The sequence below is a fragment of the Hordeum vulgare genome, chromosome 7H, assembly GCF_904849725.1.
Source record: "Hordeum vulgare subsp. vulgare chromosome 7H, MorexV3_pseudomolecules_assembly, whole genome shotgun sequence".
In the NCBI taxonomy this organism is placed as follows: Eukaryota; Viridiplantae; Streptophyta; class Magnoliopsida; order Poales; family Poaceae; genus Hordeum; species Hordeum vulgare.
Genome location: NC_058524.1, coordinates 609,394,331 through 609,406,248, shown reverse-complemented (window position 1 = coordinate 609,406,248; position 11,918 = coordinate 609,394,331). Strand labels below are relative to the sequence as shown.

The 11,918-nt window shown below is 38.3% G+C and overlaps 1 protein-coding gene and 1 non-coding gene across 2 annotated transcripts; both read left to right on the top strand.

Moving 5' to 3' along the window:
- Positions 1-8,463: 8,463 nt before the first annotated feature.
- LOC123410337 lies at positions 8,464-9,077 on the top strand. The gene has a single exon (XM_045103269.1). It carries the CDS (start codon positions 8,576-8,578, stop codon positions 8,822-8,824), a length of 249 nt encoding a protein of 82 aa, XP_044959204.1. The 5' UTR covers positions 8,464-8,575; the 3' UTR covers positions 8,825-9,077.
- Positions 9,078-9,647: 570 nt separating this feature from the next.
- On the top strand, positions 9,648-9,720 carry TRNAA-AGC. Its single transcript has one exon. It is a non-coding gene; the product is annotated as a tRNA-Ala (tRNA).
- The last annotated feature ends 2,198 nt before the right edge of the window (positions 9,721-11,918 follow it).

The window sequence follows — 11,918 nt, the reverse complement described above, 5'->3', positions numbered from 1 at the left end:
GTTTTCGTCCGAAACCGTGATACTTCAAAAGAGATTGTCCAGTTTGTACACGAAGTGCATCCAGTTTTTGCCGTAACCAACTCAATTTTTTAGCACGTGCTATGTGGGTGAAATTATGATACCATGTCAAGTTTCAACCTTTTCAGAGTTCATTTGTAGTGCTTTTCAATTTCAGAGTCGTTTAGCTCAAAAAAGTCATAAAATGCGTGAAAAAAAGAAAATGAAGTCGGAAAGGGGTTGAAAATTGATTATGTGGCTTTGAATGATGCATACTGAACGCACAAATATTTCGGAGTTAAAATATGGTAAAAAATGAAATCCCTTTTGTAATAGATGAGCTTTCGTTCGAATCCGTCATAATTCAATAGAGATTGTCTAATTTGTAGTGTTTTTCAATTTCAGTGTCATTTAGCTCAAAAAATTCATTAAATGTATGAAAAATAGAAAATTGAGTGAGAAAGGGGTTGAAAATTGACTATGTGGCTTTGAATGGTGCATACTGAACTCACAAAAAGTCTGGAGTTAAAATATGTTAAAAAATAAAATCTTTTTGTAATAGATGAGTTTTCGTCCGATCATTGATATTTCAAAAGAGATTGTCTAATTTGTACAAGAAGTGTATCTAGTTTTTGTTGTACCCCTCTCAACTTTTTAGCACATGCTATATGGGTGAAATTATGATACCATGCCAAGTTTCAACCTTTTGAGAGTTATTTGTAGTGTTTCTCAGTTTCAGAGTCATTTAGCTCAAAAATTCATTAAATGCACGAAAATGAAAAGTACTAAAGCAAATATCCGGGTCATCCAGAAGGGATAAGCTTCTTACGCCACTGCATCATTTTAAGGATATGGAACTCTCACTACGAATCCTTTTTAAGATTCATAGTAAGGATATATCTCCTTAACATAGATCAAGCGTGTCACCTTTTTTGAATCACTATGTGTCTATGCGTCAAAATAATCACCTAAAAAGCTTTTATAAAACTCTAATAGCAAAAAGAATCAACTAACAAGAATCAATTAAAATATTTTGTTATTATCAATTAAAACAAAATTATAATATTATTCAATAGCAAAAAGAATCAACTAAAAATCTTGTATAACCTTCTAGTTATGATCAAAATAATATTAATTTAAAATTTATGCAACTAAAATTATCAATATGTTTTTTGTTAAAAACTTTAATAGGAAAAAGAATTTTCATAAAGTAGTTTTTGTTAAAAACTTTAATAACAAACAAAAAGTAAAAAAAACGTCCCCTTCCTAGGCAACCACGATCTGCATATGACTAGAAATCCATCTATGAATGAGCCAGGATGCAGGCCCACGGAGCAAATAGGCCCAACAGGCCAGATATTTAATTTAGGCATTTACTGTCTACTTTAGAGAGGAGCTCGGGACGGTAGCCGCAGTGTGGCTTATAAAAACCGTTGCAAGCGGCCTTCGCTTGGAGAGGTGAGATTAAATTTCCACTCCGCCTCGGCCGTGCCAGCACCATCCCTTTAGTCCCGGTTGGTGGCTCCAACTGGGACTAAAGGGGCTTTAGTCCTAGTTGGAGCCACCAACCGGGACTAAAGGTGAAATTTCGCCAAACGAAAGGGCGGGAAACCAAGTCTTTAGTCCTGGTTGGTAGCTTTAGTACCCGTTTTTAAATACAAGTCTTTTCAAAAAATTCATTAGAAAACTACATACGAAACAAAATAAGTGAATCTACACTTTAAAATATATATATTACATATATATATGATGTTTTAGTGAAATCTTAAAAAAAATATTTAAAAACAAAGTAAGTAAACTTAGGGGCCTATGTAGTGGAGTTCGTTTAGGGCCTTCAAAAATGTTGTAGAATGAATGCAAGGAGAGACAAATAAAGAGTCCAAATGATTCACTCGTTCCATTGCAATTTGGGAGACTCACTTATATACAAGATGAAGGGGTGTGTTGGGGAGACACCTTTTCCCCAACAGACACCTCCTGGGAGGCATCCCTCCCATACAATTGATCACATGTTTTATTTCTCAACACTCCCCCTTGATCAATTCGTCATCTGCATATTGCAAACTGAAAACTCCTCCAAAAACCTTGTGGGAAAAATCGAGGAGAAACCTTATAATAATATGCCATCGAAAACTCCTTTAAAACCCAGTGGGAAAAATATAAGGAGAAACCAATATGGCATACATCTGCACTTGTATTTATATTGTCTCGTTAAAAACCTTATATGAGAAACCATCTTGGAAAACTCATGAAGGGAAAAAGAATACAATATGAATTATCTGAAGATCACCAACAGGTTATAACTTGGGATTTTACTCCCCTGAATTCCGCAAACATCAATGTTGTCTCATACCAATTCCACGAATGCGATTCTGGAATATAAACGTTGGTAGAGACATCGTGAACCTCACAATAATCTGTTTGCATATTATCCTCTTACATTTCTGTAATCCACGAGGATAAATATAACCCATAAGCAATACAAGTGACATTATCTTGGTAGATAATGATCTTTGATTCCAATGAATCTCCACATTATCTCACATGTGACCAGTCATTCTGCGAAGACATGTATATCTTGTCATGCTTCAAACATAGTTATGGCAGAATGATTATACGAAGGACTCATTTAGAGTCTATTCCGAAGGCTTCCCTCAGAATACTCTTCCATTAAATCCAGTCTTTGACATGGCATTGTTGGGATCAGATTATCAGTCACTATGAGGATATCACACCATGGTCCCATCTTGATTTTCTCAATGGAATTAATCAAGACCTTTTGTGTCTTGGACATATCCGAGGATATTCCTTACACCAACCATTATACCTTTTATTGGGGATTGCACTCTCAATAAATTGTCAAAAAAATATAATGTCAGGCCTGACTTACTTTGCAATATATATGAGTGCTCCGATGGTACTCACATATGGAACTTCATGTCCATTATCACTTCACCATCTCCCAAGGACTTGTGTCCCATGTCAGGTATAATATGACCATATGTGTCTTTGATAAGATATATCCATATTGAACGTTTTCAATATTTCCAGATATACAAAGACTGGCATACATTTATTCCCGAGGGATTTTGCTAAAGGTATAAACTTAGCATCATTTGGTTTGACCCAAATATCCGTCTCAAAATGATTGTGTGTATTTACTATGTCTTTTATAGACATTTATGATAAGATCATCGACATCAATAATAAGATGTAAATCCAATTCATGATATCTTCACGAATACACATCAAAAATCATCAGTATTAAAGTAATCCTTGTCAAGGAGTAATTCACTTAGTCGGTTGTACCACACGACTCTCCGACCAAATTCAGAGTCAAAGAATGACTTCTGAAGCTTCACACACATGTTGTGATTTATCATTGGATTCGGAATATTTGAGCCATTTCAACGACTTCAATATATATATATCCGAACTGAATGTTCCATGTGAGTATGTAGCCATTACGTACATCAGCCGCATGGATTTGTACTGTCAATTCAGTATCGAAACATAATTCCACACATACCGAGAAGGTATGCTACATCATAACCGATGTCGGGTCTCTGCGGAAACCCATGTGCTACAAGCCTCACTTTCTCACCACCTCATCTATTTCGTTTCTGAAGGAAAAATAACTTCTCTTCACTGCGGAAGATACTTATGAGGAGCAGGTTTACTATGGTAAACACCTCTATTTTGATGAGCGAGTGCTACTCTTCTTAATTGCTTCCTTTCATTTGAACCAATATAAGTGTTAACAACACTTTCCATGGATTTTGGTTCAGGGCCCAAAAGGATTTCTGTAATTCTCAGGAAGAAATTTATGTCGACATATGTAGACTTTCAATATATGATTCTCTTGAATCGATATCATTTGTGGAATTCTCGTTATGCCTCTTAACTCCTTGTGATATCCCACAATAACGGAGTCAAGGTGTTTCGATGTCCCAGCACCATAAAAAATGTGTGCACGTCGATGCTGGGCTATGGATGACGCGCATCCATCAGGTGTCATTCAACGTGAGGTTGAATCACATTTACTGACTGAGGAGACCATTTCCTCTATTTCCATAGAAAACATATGAGAACTTAATCCCATGTGACCAGAATTCTCCCCCTCTTTCTCTCATCTAGGGATACGAGTAGTTATTAGGTACCTCCACTCGTTATGGTACGAAAATTCAGTGACACCTTTGTCATCAGTAAATGTATATGGTAGATTATTTGCAATATGTTGCAAATTCTCATAATCAGAATCTCTAGTTCAGATTCTTAAGTATGTGGACAAAATGTCTATGACATTTATGATGCATTTCATGCCATTCTATATGGTACATTACTCCCCTTAATACCAAAAATGTCCTTATTGCAAAAGCAATCAGCGCACGGGCTACAAATAACCCCCTCACTAGGGTTAAGGTATTTGACGAATTAACAAACATACCACAATTATTCTTCACATAGACCCCAAATATATATATGAGGGCCCTTGATGTACACTGGGGTGATGATATCGGTATGCAACCGAATTATCGCAGATGGGAAATACTTCATCGATTTCCACGTACAGACTGCAAGGGGATACGGTGTTAAATGCATTTGATCTTATGTAGACGAAATATGTGGTGTGTGAGACCGCATGTTACCACCAACAAAATGTTGGTTAATTACAATTCCGTAGCAATGGCCATGCAATTTGACTCTCTTTGACAAGAGATCTAGCCACACCATTATGCGTAAGCACACGATGTACTGACTATGACCATGGATTTCTCGTGAATCGAATTCAACGACATTTTCATTCCAATGGAATTATTCCATGCATATGATCATTTGCTCCAAATTCATCAATTTGAGCACTTAATTCAGTAAACACATGGTTTTGTGTGGACGATACACACCTAAGACCATCCTCTAGATGTGTCTATGAATACCATGAAGTACCAAAATAACCCAGCCAATGGTTGAATATTTTGCATCATTCTTGAATCCGTTCAAGAATAATGAGTGGCACGTTCAAATTTTAAGGTGAGAGTGCCTTAAAATTAATTCCTCTATGGCACATGTAGTGCACATAAAATCTTTCGATTGTCAGGAATATTGCAACTTTATTGTGGCCAACAGAATTATCAATAATTTTTCTAATTGTCCTCATACCAGAAAGGTAAAGGAGTAAAAATTATTGTATACGCAACAATATTGTCTATGAATGATTCATACACTCAATTCCTCACAACTATCATGTCCCGTGGACAAGATGTTGCAAATTATACCACATGTAGTAGTACAATTATAGGCTAATGATATCTTGGGATAACTAAGATCTCCAAAATATCTTGGAAATGTCATTCCACAAGCATATCATCAATGTAGAAGAGTGCATTCTCCTTCTACTGCACCAGAATATTTTTTGGTTGTCCATTTAAAGTAGAACTTCAAACTTATCCCATTAAACTCATTAGCCTTCTCCAATGAGTTGGTGACATGATTCAACCAAAAACTTACAAGTTTGGTAATCATTAATATGATATTTCATACAATCACCCCTTTGACAAAATTGGGAGTTTTCATTGTGATCATTTATTTAAATGACACATTCCTTTGTGAGATATACACACCATTTCTGCTTGTCTCTTTTTTCACTTTACTTTCAACTCCTCGTGGTTCTCTAACCACATATTGCTTAGTACTGAAAGCACTAGCATAAATTTCAGGTAATGATATATCACCCATTGGGGTGTATCAAATGACTCTTCACAAGAACGTCATCATATTTTTACCCTGAAATGAAGATGGTGTTTCTTTTACCATCATAGGAGAATGTAAAGTGCAGTAAGGACATACAATCAGATCAAGATCTTAGACTGCCTTATCACATAATCTCAACTTGGTGTTGATTTATAGACAACAGAATTATAAACGTCAACTGACTTCAAGTCCTGAACACAAATGAGTACTCACTCATCTGATGCTAATGACAATATATCTCTCCCTAAGGTAGTCCTAAAGGGCAAATGGATATTCAACATCCATTAAATACTCAGTCTGGGAACCGAGACATTGCGATGTCACATAAATGCAAATTTGCACATTTCAGCTATCTATAAATAACCATGACATTCTCTATAGGTGGAATTTCAGTGGCGACAAGGCCATGGGTCGACAAAATCATTAATGTCCATGACCCATTCTCAAAATAACTTCCATCTTGTGTCATCACATCGCATTTCCTTTCAAAAAGGTCAGCCATATATTGCATGAAATGCTCATGCATTAATTTACCTTCAGTAAATTAAGTACAATGAAAATGCTATGGCTAAGCATAATCATGATTATGGTGATTCTTAGTGACTCGTGAGCAAGCCTTCACAAGAAGATAATCATCACAATATGATGTAGTTCTTAAAATTAAAGGTATAGTCACCTCGTAAAGAATAAATCTTTAATTCCCATAAAACACAGAGGTAATCAACCACCTAGGAGTGCCTCACTCTTATGGATGTTTCAATCAATCATAGCCTCTGCACAACCTTATGTTATTTAAGACACACGAAGGTAATTACCACGAAGTGGCATAAACCTCTCAGTTGTGGACGAAATTTAATTCGTTGCTATGATTACATCTCATAAGTTGTGTATTCATGGATGGTAATCACCAAAATATGCAAGTATTTTTGCATAATTATCTTCATAGCATAATATGTAGTATACTCGTCACTAATGCCTTGGATTCCTCTCCTGATGGAGCATGTGACACTGTAGACACAACCAATGACAAATGCTATGAAATTGACAAGTATTTGGAAAACATCATGAAGGTATACACCAATGGTGTAGGCCTCATAATGATTATGTCATAAGTTTTATGCCTTCACTTTGCTTTGAACACATAAAGATAATCACTACTCGGTAGTGTATACCTTACTCTTATGGAGCTTCTCACAACCTTATCTCTCCCTAATAATAAAGCAAATTCGGTTTCTGGTCGTCCGTCTTGAAAATTACCACTAAAGTTTGCATAAATTACCCACCATGCCATTGATAAATAATAGAAAACGTTTCACAAAACGAAAAATCTTGGACTGGGCCGGTCCATGTAAAAAGCTCCTCTATTACGCTCTGCATGCCGGCCCATGTAAAAATCTCCTATATTACTCCACGGTGGCCGGCCCATGCACAGGCGTCTGCTTTTAGTTCCGTTTATTTATTTATTTTCAGTTCCGTTTTATTTTTTTATTTTAAATAATTTAGAATTTCAAACAATCTTTAAAATTTTAATAAACTGAAAAATTATAAATCAGCATATTTAAAAAATTAAAATGTTTGTGACTTCAAAGACTGCTCGAAGTTTTGTAAAAAATGCTCGCATATACAATAAAATGTTTGCAATTTTAGAAAAATGTTTGTACAATAAGAAAAGTCCATGATCTCAAATACAATTCCATGTATTAAAAATTATTAAAGGCATTTAACAAAATGCTTTCTAATTCAAAATATGTTAATGCATTTAAAAAATGTCTTAAAATTTTAAAAGTAGCTAATGCCTGTTTTGATAGTTTCTTTTTTTTATTTAAAATTTTCCGTTCCATTTTTGTTTATTTATAATTTAAATAATTTAGAATTACAAAAACTTTTGCATATTAAAAAATAGGAATTTTGAATTAAAATGCTGACAAATTTTTATTTTGAACTAAAAATAGGATTAAAAAAATGCCAGATTTTTTTTTTGCAAATTCCAAAACAATGTCCATGAATTTAATAAATATATTACTGATTTATAAAAATGTTTGTTTATTCAGAAAAACTTCATGCGTTTCAAAAAATGTTTGTGAATTTAAAATAACATCCTCCAACATAAAAAATGTAAAGATCGCTTCAACTTGTGAATAAATTTAAAAGAATAAACATTTTTTTGTATTTGTGCATAAAATTTCTAAATCAAGCGATGATATGTGAACATAATGTGGTCACCATCATTGGAGATTATGTTTTTTTCTTCCGTGGCAACGCACGGGCTATTTTGCTAGTGTTAACTAAAACATATTGAAGGTAATCACCACATGGTGGCGTAGACCTGGCAGTTGTGAATGAAATTTACATCGTTGCCATAAAGCAATCCATAAGTTGTGTGTAAAATTGAAGGGGGTCGTTATGTCGAAATGACATAACATTAACGTGTTGTAGAATGAATGCAAAGAGAGACAAATAAAGAGTCCAAATGATTCACTCGTTCCATTGCAATGTGGAAGACTCACTTATATACAAGATGAATGGTATATTGAGGTGACAACTTTTCTTCAACAGACATACAATTGATCACATGTTTTATTTCTCAACAGAAAACACGGGGCCGGCCCTAAGTCTGTGCATTTGCCGGCCACGTGGAGGCCCTAAAGAGCACCAGCGGAGCATATTCCCAAGCCCACGTGGCGCGTCTAGATGCATCTACCGGGACAGCACATCAAAGGCATCGGCGAAGGTTCCGATCCAGTCGGTACGCACACGCTTCTTCTCTTGTCCTCTGCATTTTCTCTCTTCACACAAGCAACAGCGCAGCGTAGGTACGGGCGAGAAGATGGAGTCCGACGGGAGGAAGGAGGGCGAGACGCCGGCGGCGGCCGCGGCGGCGCAGAGGGGCGCGGCGTCGTTGGGCGTGTCGGTGCAGGAGGGGCTGCAGCACGCCAAGGCCAGCGTGGTCGGCGCGGTGCAGAAGGCGATGGCGGGGAGCGAGGAGGAGGCGGCGCAGGCGGACCTGCGCACGGCCAAGGCGCAGGTGGAGGCCACCGACGAGGCCGAGGCCAAGAAGAAGCACCTCGCAGGTTGATCACGGCTTAGACTGCGTGCAAGATTGCTAGGGCTGTATGGATTGCATTTCGGTTAGGTTCTTGGTTTCTAGCTACCCTCTTTCCTCGATCTGCTGTTTGATTTTGTAATAAATTCCAGCTGAAGTTTGTTACGATGTTAAGAGGTGCGGTTTAGTCTGCCTCTGTGAGACTAGTTTTGCAGTGCACGCGTGTCTCAAACTGTGTACTGATCCACACCAATGTCAGCAGGCAATTTACTGTATGTTATGCGAATTACTTTAGTCAAAATTACCTGAGATTGCGTATGTCCGATGCGTTCAAAAGAGGGTGCGGCCAGTCTGAAACTCTGAAGCAACTACTCGAAAGAATAACATCGGCACAACATATGCAGAAGTAAACCTGAGCCCTGACACGTGACAGCTAAAACTAACTCAGTTCAGCACCTGTCTTGTGTAACATTCACAAGATCCACAGGAACATACCAATCGAGTACGGACGCAGTATGCCAGACTTGTTTGCAGCCAATGCACGCTTTTGATCCTGTTTGGTCGTCAGTTTGATCGGCGACTTGCCTTACTTCTTCTCTACTACAGTAGAAAGGGAGCTGTTCGCTCTGCCGATTTATTTTTAGAGAAAGCTAACCTGTTCACGCTGATAGAGGAGAGAGAGATTGGCATCATACTACATGGCTTGCTTTCGTTCCTTATCGAATGAACCAAACAGGATTCAGAAACTGAAACTGGACTGAACATATCAGCAGGAACAATACATCTGTCGTTGGACTTCTGAACTTTGTATGTACATGAATATATATAGAAACATGCTTAAATCGAAAGAACGATTGGGGATGTAGCTCAGATGGTAGAGCGCTCGCTTAGCATGCGAGAGGTATGGGGATCGATACCCCACTTCTCCAAATAACATTTTTTTCCTGCTTTGATAGGCTGAACTCTGAGGTATGGGGATCGATACCCCACTTCTCCAAATAACATTTTTTTCCTGCTTTGATAGGCTGAACTCTTCATTTTTGATTATTTCAATGAGATAAATTCTGGAAAAATGAAGAATTCCAGTATTCTGTCTTCTCCTTTTTCTTTATTCTTTCAGAAAGAGATAGGAATTGGTTTGGTGAATCGGAATCAATTTTATATCAACGATTGCCCCATCGTTGCAAGATTGTCGTGGCGTCGTCCATGAAATCTGCCAAGGAAAGGTTCGCCGGTGCCGCGCACCTCGACCTTCCTTCGAGGAGGTCCGCATCGCCAGTTCCTCTTATCATTCAGATTCCCCTTTAGAACGAGCCAACGCCCAGGGCTGCCCTTGTTGCCCGCTCGCGAAGGGAGAGGAGCTTTGGAGGTAGGCAGCAACCTTGCCATCACCGCCATGGTAGCCGCAACGGAATTGCCTCCTTACACCTATCGACATGGTAGCGACAGCAGAGTACTGAGTAGTGTACCAACGACAATAGTCACTAGTCATCTCCATGTCCATGCTAATGACCATCAATCCAAAACTATCTCTCTGAGAAACTAATCCCCCGTGTCACACCCTAGGGCGACACCGAGGGCGGAACCCTAGAGCCGCTAGAAGCCCTCCCATCCCCAACTCCCTTCATCGCCGCTGCCGTCGGCCCTCACCATGGTGGCGGCGGACCCAGCTGCCGAAGGTGGCCTGGGTCACACGCGCTCTTAGTATCAGCCAACACGGCCTTAAGAGGACACGACGTGAAGCTTTGCTTTCTTATTGGTGTCGTGGGACATGTCTAAGTTAAGATTCTCAAGGCATTGACAGAGGCGAGGAAAGTCGTGGCGGTTGTGATTGGAGGTCTTCAAATTTTGATGAAAGAGTATATTGGATGCGAGGAAGATTGTTTTAGTGGCCTTGGTTAGCGGGAATGGCAGCACTGGAGGACTGCATTTTTTGTGGCGCTCCTCGAGTACCGAGTCCCAATTCCCAGGATGAAAACACAAGGTCTGGCATTTATTGGTTGTACGTGACAATGGCCTTGTGGAAGGCATTTTTTTGGTGAACTCGGACTTTCTCATGGGGTGAAAGCCCAAGATCTTCGATTGGGAAAGGACAACACTTGTGCATTGTTTACTTGTTGGAAGCGTTGCTTTTGTAGAACCTCTTTTGTATTCTGAGTGTTGTTTTCGGTGGTGGTTAGAGTGCCGCTGCTCCTAGCGATTGTTCACCATGGCGGGGTAATTTTTCTTTTTCCCTTTTTTTGTTCTTCTTATTTTTCTGGCTGCTTGTATCCTTGTTGTCTTCGGACATCTTGTTGATATAGAGGTCGAGTGTAATTGATATCTTTACGATATTAATATATTCTTTTTGTCAAAAAAAACAAATGACCATCAAGAGTGCACATTCTCCCAGGAATCATCCATCACAAACAACGTCAGGAATGTTATAGTAGTAGTAACGCTAGCCGTCACGAATGGCTTGTCAAGGACCTGGCCGTCAGGAATGTGTGAGGTCATCAGCCGGTTCCTCACGGTGTGACACCCTTCATGAAAGAGCAAACCTGACGATGCACCACAAGCGTTGCTTGCTAGAAAAGCGTCAGCAATAAAAATGAAGAGTATCCTAAGTGGAGAATGGACGTTTGGCTCCCGAGCATCATGGAAGCCCTTTTTTGAAAATAATTTAAAATTCAAACTTTTTATCTTCAAAAAAATATGAAAACAATTACGCAAGTAAACAAGGATGTTATGTATATGTGTGTAAAATTTCAGGTTGAAAAACTTTGAAATGCGATCTATACAAAAAGATAAATTCATGACCTGAGAGGATGAATAGTATCATGCGTTAAAAATCTTCAGATTTCTCTTTTTTGCACAGCCCTCATTTCAACATATTTTGCTCTGAAAATTTACACACATGTGTGTTACGCACTCACATATCTCTGTATTTTTTCAGATTTTTTTGAAAATGTAAAAATATGAATTTTCACGAGATTTGAATTTCAAATTTAAAGGCCATCTTGGAGGCCGAGCTCCAAAAGCAATTTCCGATCCTAATTGTTCTACACAAACCGATGGAAAATGTAAGCCACACATATCTTACCAATTGATATACATATGCAAGCAAATCCATCATAACCCAAAAAAT